The sequence below is a fragment of the Labrus mixtus genome, chromosome 3 (genome assembly GCF_963584025.1).
Source record: "Labrus mixtus chromosome 3, fLabMix1.1, whole genome shotgun sequence".
In the NCBI taxonomy this organism is placed as follows: Eukaryota; Metazoa; Chordata; class Actinopteri; order Labriformes; family Labridae; genus Labrus; species Labrus mixtus.
This window is the reverse complement of record NC_083614.1, coordinates 18,956,774-18,977,127: the sequence shown is the minus strand read 5'-3', so window position 1 is coordinate 18,977,127 and position 20,354 is coordinate 18,956,774. Positions and strand designations below refer to the sequence as shown.

Sequence of the window (20,354 nt, the reverse complement as noted above, 5' to 3'; positions counted from 1 at the left end):
GAGGTCACAATCCAACAGTGTATGTCTGGACTGATAGGAGGAACACTCAAGGCCACATCAAAGCCTCTCTTGTTTGATATCATCCTTAACATTAGAGTGTGTGTGTGTGTGTGGGACGGGAGTGCATTGATAAAAAAAGCACACCATGGTTTACCACCCCTCCAAACTGAAATGCTCTACCATCCTGGCCAAACAATCCTGGCTTGGTCGAACCACAAGCTTGAGTAGGTTTTTTAAGCCCAGCTAAAGATATGGGGGCAGAGGTGGTAGAGTCTGTCGTCTCTCAACCAGAAGGTCGAGGGTCCAATCACCAGTTCAGCAGCCACAGGTCAAAGTGTCTTTGGGCGAGACTCTGAATCAAATCCCTAATCACTCCCAAGGGGCAAAACCAACGGCGTGTCCATGTATGGGTATGAATGGGTTAAGTTAATACTGACGGATACTTTCCATAACAGCCTCTGCCATCAGTGTGTTAATGTTGTGTGAATGGGTGAACGTGACATCTAGTGTAAAAGCAGCATTTACTGTTTAAATAAATGTTAGCTATATTGCAAATAGAAACTTGGTGTACTAATCACAGTAGTTGAGGTCATAATTCATGGGTAATGAATATAATAGTACTTAATTGCTGACAAAAACTATATTTGGAATGCACACAAGCTACCAAAAACTAGCCAAAAATACTACAAGAGCCAATCATAAAAAATGTCAATTGCCATGTAAACTTTTTCCGCGCCCTTTGGTTTTCCATCTAAAATACCAAGCCAGGACTAGTACCATCAATCATCAATTGATGATCAATCAATCAATCATTCAATCAATTTTTATTTGTATAGCACCGATTCATAGCAGATACCAGCAGGCTTCTATGATATATTCATAGACTAGCAGTAAGACAGAAGAATAGGAGGACAGGAGATTATTAATTGCAAAGCATAGAAAAGAGCATGAGCTCTCACCTCTCTCGCACTGCGGGCCAGTGAAACCATAGACACAGGCACATCTGTTGGGTCCGATGCAGCGGCCACCGTTCTGGCAGCCGTTCTCACACACAGCTAAGGGAGACAGAAGAAAACAGTTTGATTAAAAGGGGTAACACTCTATTTTGCATTCTTTCACTTCTCTCTTTCACAGACTAACACTGATTTTGACAAAGCTTCACCTGACATCACCTTTAAATCACAAAAACATGAACATTCTTTGTATTTGCATAAAAAAACACATTAACAACACTAAACACCATGCCCCAAGGTTAAATTAGAAAATAAGCCTCATGCATTTGTTAAAAATCAGCAAAAGTTGGACTAACTTAAATCTCCTGCACATCAAACTTTGTAAATTATGCGTACACAGAGACAGAAATATGACTAAGTCTATCAAAGTTTGGACAATTTGTAGTTTTTATCTGACTTTTTTTCAAGATTTATTTTCGGCTTTTGTCTTCATTTGACATAGGACAGTGGATAGAGTAGGACATTGGGAGAGATTAGGGGAATGAGGATTTGAACCTTGGCTGCCCGCTTGAAGCATCTCCACATGGGGCGCGACCTAACCGCTAGGCCATCAGCACCCCTCTACCTCACTTTGTAACTTCAAGAAGACATCTGCTGCCTATACTACATACACTGGCAGGTGACAGTACAACTAACTCCCCCCAAACACACACACACACACTCATCCCCGGTGTGCTGACTTTGCAGCAGCATATACTCACGCTGTCCACAGTGGCTGCCTGTGTAGCCTTTGGGGCAGGAGCACGAGTCCTCTGCGCAGCTGCCACCGTTCATACATCTAACGTTACAGGACTGAACTGTAGGGGAGAAGAAAGGGTGCGGGGGTTGGGTGATGAGAGGAAAGGGCACAAAGAAAGATGGAGAGACAAATGAGAACAGTTAAAGTTAAAAAATGATTTTATTCAAAAGCATTTATTGATATGATAAACCACGTGTTCACTTTACAGACAGGAAATGGAAGCATTATTTGATCGCTCGGTCAAACTCGGTAGATTGCTTCATTACATTGGTCCCCATCAAAAAGGCCATCGCAAACACCAAATTGTTAAATATTTATGGACAATTAAACACATTAAGTTTTTTTCCGATCCACTTGGGGTTGCACAATGCTGGTGTTTCTTTGGCAGCTTCAGATCAACAGACAAGACTCAAAAGCCCCCAGGCCACAAAACCAAAGCTAATCTAGCAGACAGGGGGAGGCAATAAGTCGAGCCAGCTGTACGCTACAGTCAGTCACTCGCTCAGGAATTTGCTGAGAGGAGAAGGAAACTAGGTGAGGGGGCTAAGAGAGAATGGGGGGGGGGGGGGGGGGGGGGGGGGGAGTAAGGCATACTGGCAAATTTGAACCTCTAAATAGGATGCACCGAGGGGAAAATCTAAAGGAGAGAAAAGGTGTAATTTTGAAAAGCAGTTGAAAAACCTAAATGCTGTGATGTTTCAGGTATAATGATGTGAAATAGGAGCCTCCTAGGTGGCAGACTTCTACTCCAGACTGTGAGAAGGCCAATCTGACAGTCTCAAACACATCGAAGCAGCACTCAGGAAAACTAATTGGTGTTCCTGGCAGACGGGCAGCTTAATGCTGAGCGAGCATTTTACAGAACACAAGACGGGAGGGCACACCTTCAGCGCTGTATGATAGAGATCTGTGTTCTCTTGATGTTTCCTCACATCCTCTTTCCACTTTCATTCTGGCTTAAGAGGGTATTTTAAGGTCCCTTAGTCTCTTTTATTTGTCTTCCTCCTCCACTTTTGCCTACTCCCTCAGTGCCTTTCATGCCCTTCTGTCTGTACCTTAACCGTGAGTTCAACATTAATTTCCTCCTTCCCTCTCTCTCTCTCCATCTGCTTGTTTGTGTCTCTTTCTCTCAGTAAAATCTCTGGCATGCATGTGGAGGAAATGATTGAGCTTCCCCCGTATCTGACTTTGCCTGATGAGACTTTGGAAGCTTGCACACTTTGCCAACAGGAGGCATTTCAACCACTGTAATCCACCCACTTATTCTGACTGTACCCAAACACACTAAATATGACTTGTGTGAGTCATGATGAGTGAATATACTCTTTAGGTAGCTTTTCATTGAGATCAGGCACACCAGCATGACTGTCAGCTTACACAGCAGACTTCACTTACATGAGTCAAAGAACAATCGCACGAATCTTGGATGTGAACCTTGTGTAGTTTCAGTGAATGAAAGTTTGAGGTGTTATTCACTGAATTTGTCAATAGAGCTTTAATTTTCTCCATTCATTCCGTGCAAGTCCAGTACAGTTAACTGTCTGCTGTGAAACACTTAGCAGAGTGTGCACACATTTGGCAGAGACTTTTTATTGTCTGGATTATGTCTCATGGCAACATAAGGTGATAAATGAAAGCAAACAGTCTGAAACTTTAGGACAGACTGGGTTAATAGGTTCTGTGCTTTAGTGTGCTGTCTCTCTTCTTCTCACCCTTCTTCTCATTCACTCTCATGGGGCTTCCTCTCACGTTTCAACCTGAGCTCTGTTCAACACATGAGGTTAGCGCTGTACAGTGCGCTCGCTTCTAAGGCCCTTCCTTCATTTGAGGCCAACAACAGGCGCAGCGGTGTGAAGCATGAATAATGATTGCAGTCAGTGATTGCTGCTTTTCCTGCCATGAAACAGTGCACGAAGAAAGCAGTTCCAGACTGTTTTTATCCCTACTCCCCCAAAGCTGAGGGCATGTTAGGTAAACTCCTACATTTGTCAACAAACCCCTGCACCTCATTTATAGTGTTTTTAATAGGTCAAATACAAACAGATTTGGCTACATCTGAGATGTTGTGACACACTAAGAGTCTATGTTTGAGATTATATTCACTAAACCCTTTGGCCCTCGGTAAAAAAGACTAATCAGATGCTGCAAAGATTCTGTTGGCTTACTTTTATTTTTTACCCAGGAACTAAATAGGAGAAGGAGGAAGCAAACAAGCACTTCTAGAGATGGAAGGAGATGACCTCACTGGGAAGCTTCACCCTTCACTCCCCCTACTAATGACACTTCATCCCCCACAGGTGGAGAAATGACCCAATGACCTGTGCCTGGAGAACTGCACCTGCAAAGCAACATGCAGGGTTTGGGGATTTGTATGTATATGTAAATGGAAGTGTCTGTGCATGCATGCGCATATGTGTGTGTGTGTGCGTCTAAATCTTTCAGGCGTCAAGCTGGGTGAAGGTCTGTGGACCACAATGCACCTCTGTATTCCGTTAGTGTCGTTGGTGAGCTGCTCACATCTGGGTGTTTTTTACGAGGGGCTGCGAAACACAGGAAGGCCAGGTTTGTGTGTATATGTGTGTGTCTGTGTTTGTGCAGGTACACGTGTGTCTGATGGAAAACTGAAGAGCTTTAAAGCTGTTTTTTGTCCTGATTTACACACACCCAAGGGACCAGTGACAAGTCAGCCATACTTTCAGCACGGATGGATGATGCAGTGAAACAGAAAGCTGCATGAGATGCTGTAGAAGCAGCTTGAGAGTCAAATGCAAAGGTTTCTTTCCATTCTAGGAAAGTCACAGTTCATTTGTTTCAGCTCAGGGAATTCTGTACCTCAAACACATCATCAATTCAACTGGCACATTAGAGCTTCTTTTGCTAGAAAACTTAATGGTCAAGATGGATCAGAAGCGACAAAGTTTCTAATTAAAACTGACTCTCTCTGCTTTCCCAGGACATACCGGTGCTCCTTCTGAACAGCAGGTGGAAGCCTGTCAGTCTAGGGACAGCTGTTTCTCAACATTAGGGAAAGAACGTCAGTGGTAATAATTTAGTAATTATGGTTATGGGAAGACAAGGTTATAAAGATGACCCTGTACGATACTGAGCACAGCTGCTCTGCCCTAAACTGCCGGCGGGTTTATTACAAGGTTGACTTACAGCGTGAACCCTTGTTGTCTGGAAACTGACGTGTAACTCCAGGTTATCGCTAAATGAGCAGTTACAAGGCAACATTGTCTCTCGAAAAGGTTTTGTTTTTTTCTACTTCAGGAAATATTAATCTTCTGCCAGGCTACCCAAAGCAACACTGACTCGTTTATTGGCTAAAAAAAAATGTTTTGTCCGTGTGGACACAACACAGAGATGTGGATTACATTTAGCATTCAACATGTAGCTGATTTATTCAAACCTCTGCATTCCACAAACAAGACGGAGACATAAATATGCTAACTTTAACCCAGTAGACCAGGGTGCTAGAATTAGCCTGCATAATTAAATTAAATTGGCGTTACCAAACGGATCTTCTAGAGCTGCAATTTGTTCCCAACTGCATTGAATTATCCTGCGGAAAGGTGGAATCTCTCCAAAAGCTAAATTTGGGAGTTAACACATTTGGAAGACAAGATCTCCAATGAGGAGTGTTTGCCTTCTCCTGGCAAGGCCTTGAATCCTCTGAGACAGATAATGTTGAGAAAACAATTTTTAGCTCATTAATATGTTGAATACATACCTAAAACAGTAAGTGTGGCTCTATTGGGACTTTAATCACAACACAAAGCTTAATAACCAAGTCTCAAATGGAGAGAAAATGATCGGGAATATCTCATCCAAGAATATCAAAGATTTCCACACAGAAGAGTTCAGGAGTGTACTTCCAGAGACAGTGAACACTCAGTCAGTTGCATTTCAAAGTTTAGCAGAGTTAAAGTAATTTTTTTGATTATGAGAGATGGCAAAGTATTTTAATTTTGAGTAAAAAGACCGCCACAGTAACTTTGAGTTATTCCATAGCATTCACTGATAGGTGTATGTTACCTCTGGTCATAAAGCTGCTTGACATCTGCACCTTCTGAAAGCTGCCAGAGAGGTCAGAGGAAGGTCTTTAGCACTGATTCACTCTTAAATATATCTTATTTACTTATAATATAACAGTAAAGCTATCATCCAGATCCTGCAGTATGCCAGTTGTTTACTTTCCCTCCACTGCCTATAAATGTACAGACAAGCCAAGCGAAACATTTCTGAGAAAAGCTGAGAATCACAGCCTGAGCCTGATGAGTTTCTACTGAGCTTTTATTCTAAGTTATCACTTAATAACTTTCTTGCATCATGCCTGTCCTTAAGGCACATTATTTTTACAGCTCTTGCCAAAGCCCTGACTCTGCAGAAGATCTGTGCGTACCCCTGCCATACAGGTCAAAGGTCGTTTTTTTCCTCCATCTGACCCGTGCCCTTCCTCTGCCTAACGGTCACATTTACTTATGTCTGGAAGAGAGCCTCCTGATAACAGCCAGGTGATGAGTGTAAACAATATTTAAAAAAAAAAAACATGTCTGTTTAAATGAGAGTATGAGCATCTGTGCATATCTATGTGTCTGTCAGTGTTGCAAATAAAATGTGTATTAGCAGGCTTATTGGAATGTGAGCATGTGTAAAGAGTCTGGCACGGGCCAGGTGTGACTGACGAGCCGACTTTTGCCAACCAGCGCAGAGAAGCTGAACACTTTGCACGCTTCTTAAACACACGTTGACACATACTTTGCATTATTGACAACTATGTTTTTCTGCATGTACAGTACGTATTAACTTCATATTTTAAACCCTGCACACACTGAACTAATCTCAGTAGGAAAACGTGATTTCACACACATGCATTGAAACATCTCACTCGACTCTACTCCAAACACACACACACATCTTGAGTGGTCTGTAACTAAACTCAGCAGACTGAGCTCGGGCAGCCAGACTCTCTACTTTAATCCTGACAAACCCTATGACCTGCAGGCCTGGGACTCAATACACAACTATTATACTGGCAACAGTATTATTCTGGCTCCCATGAAAGAAGGGTGGATCCCTAACATCTGGAAAATAGCCGAGCAATTGGATGAGTGGGAACTAAAACAGCTCGGTGTTACAGGCGCTATCATTTCATCAGTCGTTTGGGCCACTTAACACGGTGAGCACAGGGGAATGAAGTCAGGCTCGGGGTCATTTGGAAGAATAGTGGAAATAAACCATTTCTATCCTTTACTCTACAATGATGTGCTGGATTTTTCTGATTGTATGGGACTGATGGTTATCTGCTGTAGGTCAGGTGTTAGAGAGACATGGCGTTTATGTTTTTTGGGAAACACACTGATTCAATCAAACAGATATCACATCTGTCCAGCAAAGATAAAGCTGCAGCTATCAGCCAATAATAAGCTTAGCTTAGGATAATGACAGTTGTTGGGGGGAAAAGCCAGCATTGGTCAGTCCAACATAACTATGATGATTATTAAATGACACATTAAATTCCCATTTGTTTAAACTGTGAAAAAGCAGAAGATTAAATACTACAATTAGCAGTGCTATTTCTAAAAGTATTGCTCATAGCCAATTAGAGTTTGGAAAATTGAACAGCATCAGACTTTAGAAAAGTAATATTACAAAAGCAGTTGTTGAAATAGACAAGAGATTTTTCTCTTGTGTGTTTTGATTTATCAAGATAGCTTGCTAGCACCAAAAAAGATCTTGCATTATGGGTATGATGAAACTTCAGTGTGTGTGTGATAAGGGCACAGTTACTAACCTCCTGCTGCTGCTCCACAGCTGGGAGAGAGCTGGCCACTCGAACAGGAACACATGTTTGGTCTGGAGCAGAAGCCATCGCCACATGAATTCCTGCAAATAGCTGGATAGAGAAGAAGAGGACTTTGAGTGAACAGTTTTCATGTCTTTGGCTATTTTTGAAATCTAATTCATTTTTATTTGTGGTGTCATATGAAAGAGGATTTAAGGATGGCGGAACTTACGAACGATACACTGGTTCCCTCCCGGCAGAGTCTTCCAGCCGGGACAGCAGTATGAATGGAAGCGAGAGCCGCACACATTGGGCCTGACAGAGACAAAAAAACAAGCAAACTCACTGTGTATCAAGACCTACCAAACATTTTTAGTTAAAACCTTTAAAAAAAAGGATACAGCTATGAGTTATTTACTGGGCTGCCTTAGACCTGCAAGGCCTCTGCTTTCAGAAACGAAACAAACTTTGATAGAAAGCCTCCTCGGGTGGTGGATGGAGATGTTTTCAGAAATGGGGGGGGAGGGAAAGGAAATGCGAGGGGCCAACAGCACGAGGAGAAGCATTTTGTTTTCATTCAAGGCTGAATTAAAACTTGCAGGGACAGGATGTATAAAGTCCTACTTTCTCCTAAATTCCATGACTGGCTGTCCTGTTCTCTGGCAAGCATCCAAGCCTGCCCCCCTTCATCGCCCCAGCCTGCAGAGAACTTTGACCCTGTCTGACAGATGTAAGATTCATCACAACTTATGGAGCAGTCGATTGGCTTGACAGGTTAGCCACACATTTTCCACATAGGAGATGGCTATACCACATCTGAGGATGACTTGCCCTCTGCTCACACATGCACAAGCACAGTCATAAACATGCAGTGGGACTGACTTTGGCTGCTGTGCTACAAGCTAATGCTTAAAGCACTTTAGTTTTTCTTACACTTAAAACTCCGTTTATTTAAAACATACATTTATAAGCTAAACTTGCATTAATCACAAAACCCATTTCCATAAAGAAGTGTGCTTGATTCAGAGTGTAAATTCAAGTGAACCACACCAAGACTTATCCCTGCAAGCTGTTTAACAAGCTGAAGTGATTCCAACAATGTGGTGGTACTAATGATATCCTTAGTGACCTTTGAAAGCATATAATGACGGGTCTATCCGTCGTCATCTGTGTTGGTGGTTAGTTTCTTGCATTTTCTGTTGGCATGACTAAGGGACCACAGTTTGGTAAATTGGGATAAAGTCTGATCCAGATGCTCATGGTAAAGTCATTTAACACAGGGATCACATCTTTCTGGTCGAGGCAATTTCTACCCCCAGCCCAGGATGTTATTTATTACTGTTTAAAGTCATGCTAGATTACACAGTGTTTTCTGACGGTGACCAAGGAGCAGTAAAATCAGACAACAACTCGTCAAGCACTCAAAAGGATACCCAGCATACGTATTTTACTGCCACAGAGTTTTAGGAGCTGTGATAGACAGATTAAAAGAAGACGTAATATCCTTAGTTTAACATTTCCAATAATTACTCTCTTTCAAAAGACATTCACTGCCTGTTAAATTCATATATCAAGTTTAGCCATGTTAAAAATTGTACAACAATCATGTTTTTTTTTTAAACAATCAAAGTTTCAATTTTAAATCTTGTTTTTTTCTAGAAACAGATTCAGATTTTTGGTCACAGGAACAGTATCTGTTTATTGGCTCTTTGTAGTCCAATGACCAATCAGGTTTCTGAGTTGACTATTTTTTTTGGTTCCTCTATGAACCCCTACATAATTTTGCCATTTCAAAGCAAAATCCAGCCATGATTTGATCTCTTCACTTCTCTCAGGTTGCTAGTGGGACTGTAAACATGACCAATGCACTGAAGAGGAAGTTTGGGCCCAGATATCTGGTATCAGTTATTCAGATATCTACTGGCTGCACTGGAAGTTGGAGTGGAAGGAATATTGGCCGTAACCTCCAGAGGCTAAATCATTGTCCGGCCATAGCTGATGTTTTCCAAGACTGAACTGAAGTTAATCCCCATGACATCATTATGACTCTCATCAGGATCTGACTTTGCAGAGCTCCCTCCAGAGTCACATGATAGACTTTACTTTAGTTATGTGCTCACATCACGTTCAACTAAACGTTTGAGTCAATAGATTGTACATCAAATATATTACCATCATTTTGGTACTAAAATGTAGCAAATGTATTTGTGCTGATTTGTGTACGATTTGAAGTCTCGATTAAAGAAAAGAAGCAAAGTGGGAAATGAACTATTAACTCTTGTGAAATTCTAAAGTTCCTTATATTTGAAACTTCCTCTCCTCGTCTCCCTCCCCAGAGAGTTGACAGCTGGGGTTTAAATCTCTGATGGATGGAGAGCATGACCACCTCCAAACACATTACCAGATGGCACAAAGAGACAGATAAACAGGTGGGCAGGCAGACGAGATGACATTTACGCAGGCGACATTAGCAGACAAAAAGGGAGGATAAAAATAAAACAGGAAGGGGAGAAAGGACAAGAGCATTGGGTTCTAAGGGAGAGTCAAACATGACGGTTGGTTTTGGAGAGAAAGTGTGAAGAGCTCAAGTGGAATTGCGGGTGGGGGGAGAGAAGACAGGATGGTGGGACAGGAACAGGGGATCAGTGGGAGGGAAAGCAAAACAACTTTATGTTAAGAAGAGAAGGAAGCAGGAGGAGAAGTGGGAGCGGAAAACTGATATATGGAAACAAAGGAGAAGGCAGCATAAGCAAGAAGAGGCTGGACCGTTGGTGGGGGTTGAATTTCTGGGTCAAATACACAAACCAAAGAGAGTTTTGAAAAAACTTCAGAAATGCATATGTGAGACATCAGCATTCCAAAACTTAATGAGCAGTGAACTCAACCTCTTCCCCTGGTCTATTTCTCCTTAAAGCGTTGCAGATTTTCCACTGTTTGAAACCTTAAGGATGTCAATATATGGAGGATTACACTGGTCTGACCCTGAGGAGCTCTAGTTTGTTATTCTTCTTCTCTCCCCACTCCCTCAGTCTTTCCTCTAGGTCAGTGCCTGGTCCCCTATCACAGAGAGGAGGCTTTAGAGGATGAACTGAAGTAAAACAGAATGAAAGACAGCCATAAAAAACAGCAGTTTAAGCCCCAGGAGTTTTCCCCAATATTGAAATGTCCTACTGTTCTCAGGGCTCAATCTAAAGGAGATTAACTCTTCTGTGGCCGTGGCGCTGCCTTTGAAGTCGCCTCCCGGGTCGTGGATCGCTCGTTAACTGCCATTAATTGCAATAAAAGGAACATGGCTGCCACCTCATCCAAGGGGAAATATGAAGAGTGACGGAAACAAGGATAATGTAGACAGAGTTTAGAGGAAGGGGGAGTCAGTTTGATAGAGATTTTATGACATGGCCAAAAAGAAAAACTATATTAACCATAACTGTGTAAAAATATTTTTTAAATCAAGTTTCATAATCTGTTTATGGTGCATGTCATTAAAATAAAAATAATATTAAAAGATTACTCGAGCAATTGTTAGACACAGGTTTTTCCGTTGTAACGATAGTTTGTTCTCCCGTCAGGTTATAAGCAAAGAGTGTGTCTTGTTGAATTACAAACTACAAAATGATCAACGTTATATAACTTTAGCTGTCCTGAGAGTCATCTTCACCAGCAGGAATCTCAAGGGTTAAAGGGTTAAGGCAGTTCAATGCAGCCGGCCTCCACTGACATACAAGGAAGGTCAGCAGCGAGCAGGCATGCAAAATGACTACAGACAGCCTGTTTCCATGAAGACAGAGAGCAGAAGTTCACAGTTTCCAGGGTCTCAGGTCAGGGGTTTATGTCTGTGTATGTATATATGTATGTCAGTGTACTGGTCAGAGGTTAAAGGTCACCTGCCTGGTATCTGACTCCCTGTGGCTAAACCCTTATGTATGGCTGCCTCTAGCAACACCTGGGCCTATTGATCTATTATCAGATCTATGATCAGATCTAGGCCTTGGGATGATAACAGAGTGTGGTGTGCAGTTATGTAGTTCATTTTGGTTGTTACTCCTGCTTACTTTAAGTTTACAGTTTTTGAATACTTCACTTGCATCTCATCACTGTAAGGGAAAAACTTTTTTGTGAAATATAATAAAGGAGTCATCTCACAAAAAAGAAACAGTTATATTAAATCTAGAAAAAAGATGACAGCTGTAAGCTTAGTGTAGTAGATGTATTTCATCTCTGACAGGCTTTAAAGATGGAGAGACTCGTGCCTTTAAAGAATTTAAACTGAGCTGCAATTAGAGAAAGACGAAAAAGATAACGACTGAGTGATTATTGGCATTTACAAAACGGAAAGCAAATCATGTAATTTTGAAGTTTTGTGGGAAGTTATCAGGAGAAATCGCTGTATAGCACAATAACTTAAACTGTGGTCTACCACAAAATCACCACACAGGATATCTGTTTATCAGTTCTGCTTCAATAAAACCAAGATTGTTCTGTATTCAAAGGATTTGAGGAAAGCTGACTTTTGTGTTTTAGAGCTATAATAACCTGCCATTCATCAGATTTATAGGAGGTTATTGAAAATGAACCAAAGCTCTGAAAATGGATCAGCTCACGTGATCTCTACAAGCCTTAATGACTGCAAAAATGTTAGTTTCCAGAAATGTCAAATTAAGAAATTAAACTGATACAGTCAGACATTAAGTAGAAGCTGCTTTAGAAATAAACCACATGCCAATCAGCTGTCCAAGATAATCCCAACTTTACGGCTAAGTCTTAGCCAGCTCGTACAATCAGCATTAAATGCAGACTCATAAAAAACTAAAATGGAACCTAATGCACGTAATACAGAAAGGGAAACTGGCAAATGTTCACTGATTCCAAATATAAATCCTTCATGAGCTTTTTTTTTTTGTAGGTCCATTTTCCATCTTCTGTCCCCAAAACACTTAAACTGTTTGTTTGAAGTAAGAAGGTTTGTCCTGTGACATGTAAAATCAGGAAATTAAATTTTTCCCTTTCAAATGAAGCATTAGACAAGGCAGACAGTAAACTCAAGTCCCCATTCGGGCCATCGGGGTGGTATTGACATTATCCTTGAAGGGACATGAATGGCTCAATGTAATTCCCTGCTATGCGACTGCCAGTCTGCCAAGTCAGTCAGCATCCAAGACAGAGCTGGGTGAAGCTTGGCCAAGTTCGGTTAAGTTAATAATGTGGGCGGCTTGAGAAGAAGAGGTTGGCATTACTCTCCAACTCCAACATGCAATACATTTTATTAAACTATAATTGTTCAACTCCTTTAAAAAGAAATAATTATCAGTCTCTTTTCTTTCTATTGTATTACTAACCAGACAGTCAATCAGCCATCAAGTAAAGCAGGTCAGCCAGCCAGCCTCAGGTTTGATAAGTTACCGCCCTTGAGTGGACAGATGCCAGGCTGCAGTGGTAGCCAATAAATCAGAGTCAGTCAGCATCAGACTCAGCACTAGCAGAGACAGACCAGGGGATATGGAGTTCTAGCCAGCAAATAAACACAGCACCCCAACCCAAGGCCAGCATAATGACCATCATTAAACTAACCTCCCTCCATCTCCCACACAGAGACTCTGTGAAAGCCATACTAAGTTACTGACAGTCCACTCAGTTCAACGCAAGACAAAAGCCAAAGTTTACAAGTTTGATGGGTTGACAGAGAAGTAGTAAAATCCAACAACTCCTGTTTAACAAAGATCTGTCTTTCATTGAAAACAAATGTGATGTCTTCGCCCTGCATGGGGGGTTGGATGAAGCACGCACACATGAAGATGACTAATTTTGACCGATTTCAGATCAACTGTGATTGTTTCCAGCCTTTGAACCTCAACAGTTACTGAAAATAAATTCAACACATTAAGCCAATTTGCTTTGGCCAGGCCTTTAGTGGCACATGGCAAATGGTTTCTAATTCAACTGACAGTTAACACTGAACACCTAGAAAACTTTCAAGAAGATGTCGAACATTTTGTCAAACAACTCTGGTTTGTGGTACTCAAACTGGCCTTAGGCCCCGCATACAAACAGAGCTGTAGCCTTAAAATACCCTGAGCTTCAAAGATGCTCTGTAATCTCATTACCTATTAACTTTAGTACACAAAGCTGTCACTGAAAGAGCATTCATTCCTAGCACAGTAGTGTTTCCAGAACTTAACAATGTAATGGAAAAAGTCTGCAGGCTTTTGTTACATGTTTTCATGAAATCACATACTGTTTTGGTGGGAATAATATGCTATTGTGAAACGTCTCCTGCTTGACTCTCTCCCTGTAAAAGAGCGTTGTGCAGGCTTAAACTTTTGTAGAAAAACGCCTCTTGAATACATCTTGATGTAAAGTAAGAACGCTTTATTAATCATACAATACGCCTTCCATATAAACTCATACAAGTGATAAGAGAGGCTATATTTACACAGCAGAATTTTTCTTAATGGAAATCGTTTTAGAGAAAACACACTAGCTCCATGGCTCAGTGTGAACTCTACCTTGTTCTATTAAAACAACTGAATACAATCCACTGACACTTGCGTATTCTTTCTGAATCTAACTTTAGCTGTTCTTCTTTACTCTCATCTTTTATGTGCTTTCTTTGTTTCGTTCACTTTTCCAGCCGTCTGTTATTCCTTCAGCAGCTTTGTCACCTACAGCAGAGAAATAAATGCCCCTTTTCATACCCCCCTCCAGTGATACGAATACCTCATTTCCTGTGGCTTGGCACTAGGGGAACCATAAGTTGGGACAGATGGGACTCTGATTGGAATAACTGATGCAGACATGAAAACCTGCCCCAACAAAACATCCTTTGTTTTTCAAGAAGTGGTGAAATATACAGTGAGAACTCTGTGCTACATTTACATACACCACACCCAGATTCATGGTGTTTAGGTAACACAGTTGGACGGCAAGAAAGAATTACGGAGAGGGGGATGGCATACAGCTGGTGAGAGGTGATGTGCACCCGGTGGTTCACTTCTGTATATTTCCCCTATACACACACTCAAATGAACAACACCTTAAAAAACACACACGCTTACATGGTAGATCATATTTACCCACACACACTCTAGGGCAAGCAATCTCCCCACATCAGTCCTGAACTACTTTCTCCAGCTTACTGTAACTAATACAGTCAGTGGAATTTGGGTCATGCTTTCCAGTCATCATCTCATCATGAGATGTATAGAAAGTAGGGCTTTTTTTTCCCCTTTTCCCATGAAAATACCAATTTGCTGTAAATACAGTTGGGGATTTCAGTGTGCCAAGCATCCTGTTAAGGTCGAACATGTGCTGTTTTGAGAAAACAATGTGGTAGTATTCAGCAGAATAATTTGGTATAAGATGAGCTTGGCCTCAGCCCAGAAGGCACAGCAGTTCAAAGATTTCTGCCAAGCACAGAGGGGAGAGACTTTCATATTTTAAACTGTCTCCAGACACAACTACTAATGTTCTGAGTTATGTATGCAAAACCAAACGTAATGCAATTTCCTTAATTCACAATATAACATATGATAGGTATAATATAGCAAAACATACACATCAACAAACACACACAGATTCTTATGCCTACCCTCTCAATGTCTCCTGGCCACGGCGTCGAACCCGCTGCACTTCTCTCTGGTCAACAGTGCCGGTGAACCGGCTAGCTTGGTATGGTCCATCCCCAGTTTGAACACCATCCACATGGACAGCTGAAAGGCACACCGCTGCCCATCCCAGCAGCACCTGAACCAGCTTCCCTGATCCCATTGGTTAGTCTGGCGATCCCTCAAACCGTAACGCTTCTGTTTCACCACTCACTCTCTGGTTCGATATTCTCCGTTTGGACCCAGATTGAGTAGATGGATCTAACTGGATCCAGACCAAGTCCTTGGGAGCACTCCAAAGTAGAGGCTAGACGGGAAAGAAACAAGATGAAAGCAGCACTTATAGTAGTAATGTTTCCTACTACACCAAAGCAGAAGGTAGGCTAAATCAGCCTAATCGTTTCTAATATTTCTAATATCTTACCCAATATCTCAGCACCATTTCCACCATTTATCCATAATTCTAGCTCTCGTTGATTACTATTTGAAGAGCTAATGCATTTAACATATGCTAGTAGGCTACCTTAATTGCAATCACTTTGAGATAACTTTTTTGGCATTGTATCACTTTTTGCTAGTGCAAGCTAACTACTTCAACAATGGATGTTAAATTTAGCCAATGTTAATACTAAATACATGTTAATACTTTAACTACCATTTACTTTTAGGCCTCAATAAAAACTATTTATCTGTTTTAACTAATTCTACTTATCAACTTCGACTGTTTCCTTTAGTCTATGCTAGCTAAACTACAGTATTTTACCTATTCATCTGCTATCTTTCAACTGTATCATCCATTTGCCTGTTTTAAAATAAGAACATTCAACTGTTTATCTAGGACTTTTACCTCATGCCAGCTAAGTGTTGCAGCTATTAAAGATAACTAGATTTGATGTGATATGCGAACATTTCAAGCGTTTTTAATTTATTCATTTATGTTTTCATTGGGCCCACTTCTGTCTACAAATGTTTCCATGACACATTTTTATTTTGCCAAGCCATTATTTGTGCCTTGCTTACTATTTTAACTTGAGTTTCATGAACTACACTTTATGTTAGCAATTAGGCTACTCTTTACTAAACTTAAATGAGCAACTTTCTGGTTATTGTAATCTGGTTAAAGCTACTTAATTAGACGAGCTTTCCACATAGTCTGGCAACTGCAGACATTGGGCCTACCCTCTTATACCGATAGCCTCCCTGGGAATCTGGTATCTAACTGCCAAAATCTATTGTCCCCTTGTGTTAATCATTCCTATGTTTTCCACCTTTGGAAAATAAAATGTGACCAGAAAACTTCAATAAAATGGTTTGCAATGGAAAAATCCACTGATTTGATTTTTTTTGTTTTGTTTTTGCAACATGCTTTGGGGTTATATTGACAAAAGAGAAAACACATGTGATAGGATGTGAATAATAAAAAAATAACATTCAAGGAAATAGAAGCGCTTATTTTTTTCCCCATCAATCTGTTTTATTATATTGCACTTCAAAGCTGCCTCAAAAGTGGTTTATCACTCAAACACCTACACTGAATGAACTGAGTGAACTCACATGAGTCTGGTTCTGCTCGAGGTTTCTGCCTGTTAAAAAGCAGTTTCTCCGCACTGCTACTTTTCTAAATGTTGTCAAGTGCTGTGCTCATGGTGGATACATTTTAATTAATTGATTAATGGTTTAGACCTGCTCATTTTGTAAAGTCTCTTGAAATAACATTTGTTATGAATTGGTGCTATACAAATAACGATTGAAAAAAGGGACAAAAACATTTCCCTTACAAATAAACGTATCACTTTCTAATGTTTATCTGTAGTCTGCCATAAATTCGACCATTCATGCAAACTGTGAAAAGGGACCATAAATAAAGATTGCAGTGATTTTAAAGGTAAAAGGAGCCTTAAATCCTTGAATTGTACCTAGAGGGAGCCAGAGAGACAGACTAAAGGGATGTTGGTGGATTGGGTTGAAGGTTAAATGGTGAGGTAAAGCTGCTCCATCATCTCATAATGATCTCTCTCCATCAGTTACAATAAGACAAAAGGGATAGGGATATTTATTTTTTAACATAGACCAATTAGTCATACAAGGCATACAATTAAAGTACTCTGGTTATTTTTCATTATGTGATTTATGAAGCCCTTAATCTAATTATATTGGATTTGCTAACCCCATATGTAGCCTATAGTCTTACAAGCATGTCCTAACTACATTAAAGTATATTAACTTGAAAAACATCTAGAGTCCAAGTGAACTGGACAGCCCTGAGGTTTATTTTCTTTTCTCCACCTCATTATAGACCACTGGTTTAAGAGTGAACTGTGGGCCCCTGGTGATACATAACCTCAGCATAACCAACCTCCAGCTATGCAGCCAGGGGGCCAACAACATTATATATCTGGGCTGGACATAGGGAAGAAAATAAATATGGTCCCTGACATCCCCTTGGCTCAGATAAATTTAAATGGATGACAGATATATGAACTCTTGTGAGCATGTAGCAATTTTTAAGACCAACAGGGACATATGGACATTAAAACATAGGCCATGCTGTTCGAATAACCAACTGCAATAGTTCCCTAAGTCATGCTTTTCTTTAGTAAGGAAAACACAAATAAAAGTTTAAAATGTGTTTATCGTAGCCTCACACAACTTCTTTTTTTGTATCCTGTTAAAACTCCAGTTGTAAACCACGAGTTAAATTCTCCATGGTGAGGCTTAATTAAGGCCTGAGTAATTAAAGAACAAAACATTTTCCACTCAAACTTGACATAAAAAGTTCTCACAGCTTGCAGAGAAAATGGAGGTGGGATCATTGCTGAACAAAAGAAATGACTGATCAATTACCGCTGGGTACTCTTCTTTAATGTCTTCTCCAATCTGTGCTGTCAAAATACCGCAAGTAAATTATGCATCCTGCATTCAAAATGTATCACCGCATCATTTGAGCGCAACATGTCATTTTACAGCCGCTTTAGGCTTCTATGAGCTCACAAAAACGTGCACTGTGCGATGGTTTGCGCATTCTTATGAAGGAACACAATGAAGTAACATTTCACTTTTGAGGACCTATTACACACGAGGATTCCTATACGCTATAAAAAAAAGTGCCATCTGCCACCGAAAAGGAATACAAAAGACATTAAAGATATCTGGCAAGCTGACATAAAGGCAATTATGTTTCATCCCAATAAAACATCATTGAAATGTCACCGCAACTTTTATGAATGGAGAGAAAACGCAACATCATCTCCGGCTATCTGAAACTCCAGATAATCCCAGCTGGGGGAATAGTTCAGAGCATGTTTTGATTCCACTTTACTCGCCAGGAAAACCGCTGTATGATAAGTCTAGCAGGGCGAACAACCGAACTGTAAAAGCGTGACTAGCACGCACGGTTCATTTCCATGCACTTTCTTAAAGAGCCGGTAAATTTGCAACTTCCTACTGTCACCTGCTCAGAAACAAATGTCAAACTACTTAATCCACGTTTTTGCATTTTGAATCCCATTAGTGGACCCACGTCTATTAAGCATACATACATACAAAGAGATAATCCTCCGTGAAACAACGGGATTTTGAAACAATAGTCACAATCACAGCCATTGATAACCTGATTGAGATGACTAACGCGCACAATACCTTGCAACAATTGGAGTGTCTTTGCGTCGAGGAGCCCAGAGTCGGGATTTGAGACAGGATATGTGCTCCAGAAAGCAAAATTGAACTATAGCCTTGTGAGAAAAAGAGAAAAGTTAGGGAAAAGCCCTGTTTGGGAGAGGGGAGGGGACAGAGAGAAAGGCAGAGACAGAGAGGGAGAGGGGGTAGTAACGGACTGCAGGACAAACCCACATTCCTTAAGACTCCTAGAGTTGTTATAACAAGGGGGGCAAGCAGCAAAACCTTCACACTGTGGCTAACATGGCTTTACCACCATCCCACTGAAAAATACACTGCTCAGGGCTACATCAGTGACAAGATAAGGGTCTCACCAAAGTAAACGATCTTTGATGGTGGCAATGCATCATTTGCATTAACATCAGACTGTGGAGAATGAGCCAACAATGACAAATCAGCAAGATAACAAATAATATCCATGAAAGGTAATAGGGTCATGATGGTTTGTGATTACAGTTACAGACAATAGATACAATATTACTAAGACTTTAATTGTAGTATATGAGTGGCACGTTTCCTAAGACCAAAGTCAATTTATGAATTAAGTTCACAGCAAGGCATAGAGCGAGTTACTCTGTCACAGTACGTCACATTTACGCTTGCTAGTCAAATAGTCCTGCTATTTACTGCCTCAGCAACCCGCTGGTGCCTGTGATTGACACATCCTTGTGCTTTGTTGCCACAAGTGCTGATAGGAAGTTAACATTGAGAGTGGCCATCTGGGTGGTATATTGGTGAGGACAGCTGAGCACATCCCAAGTGTTTCAACCTACTGAGCTGATACCACCATTCTAAACAAAGACAGGTCAATGTGGGGCCTGAGTAGAGACGGTTTTGACCTCAATAAGCTGAGACACAGAGGTTAAGTAGGTGTGCCTGTTCTCAAGGAAAATTCATTGTCACAGTTACAAAAGGTATTGTGTGTTAATGAATCAATTGAAGACCATACATTTGATTGGAATATAATCCTAATGAGTCCATGGCATAGCTTTTGTTAGAGCATTTTACTTTTCACAAAAAGTTACATTTTTGCTTTAGTGGGATTAGATGACAGATTGTTAAGAGACGCATTTTACAACCAGGGGACCAAGGTTCAAGACCTGGACTTGACAACATCTGTCCCTTTTTGAACCTACAAATAATTGGATCAATATGAATATGAACAATCATGGTGTGATGGTAAAAGGAACCACTATGATGCTACCAAATAGAGCAAAGAAGTATTTGAAGCTTCAGGTCAAGAGTGATGACATTCTTAAGACTTTGTACACAAAAGGTTCATCAAAGCAGTTTTTTTTTTTTATCATAAGATTTTGTTTAATTATGTTTACTTGAAAACTATCTGGTTTATTCTGGAAATATCCTGCAACATCCTCTAGTGAGCCTGAAATGACTAACATGTTGTCATGCAGTGTCTTCAGCCAGTTTTAGGGCAAAAATTAACAAAGTTTGGTAATTGCAATCATGTGCACAGTGTGTTTTGTCTCTGTCAGATCTGGTATAATCTAATTATACTAACCTGAATAAAGGGACAAATGATT

At 40.6% G+C, this 20,354-nt stretch overlaps 1 protein-coding gene across 1 annotated transcript in view; it reads right to left on the bottom strand.

Annotated features, from left to right (window-relative positions):
• Positions 1-18,913, bottom strand: part of fbn2b (fibrillin 2b) — a 62,120-nt gene extending 43,207 nt beyond the window's left edge. The window contains exons 1-6 of the mRNA XM_061033555.1: positions 18,778-18,913; positions 15,123-15,445; positions 7,770-7,852; positions 7,547-7,648; positions 1,715-1,810; positions 960-1,055 (exon numbers count right to left, since the gene is read on the bottom strand). Of these exons, the coding sequence (XP_060889538.1) occupies positions 960-1,055; positions 1,715-1,810; positions 7,547-7,648; positions 7,770-7,852; positions 15,123-15,301 (556 nt within the window). The 5' untranslated portion in view covers positions 15,302-15,445; positions 18,778-18,913. The remainder of the gene's footprint in view (positions 1-959; positions 1,056-1,714; positions 1,811-7,546; positions 7,649-7,769; positions 7,853-15,122; positions 15,446-18,777) is intronic.
• Between the last annotated feature and the right edge of the window lie 1,441 nt (positions 18,914-20,354).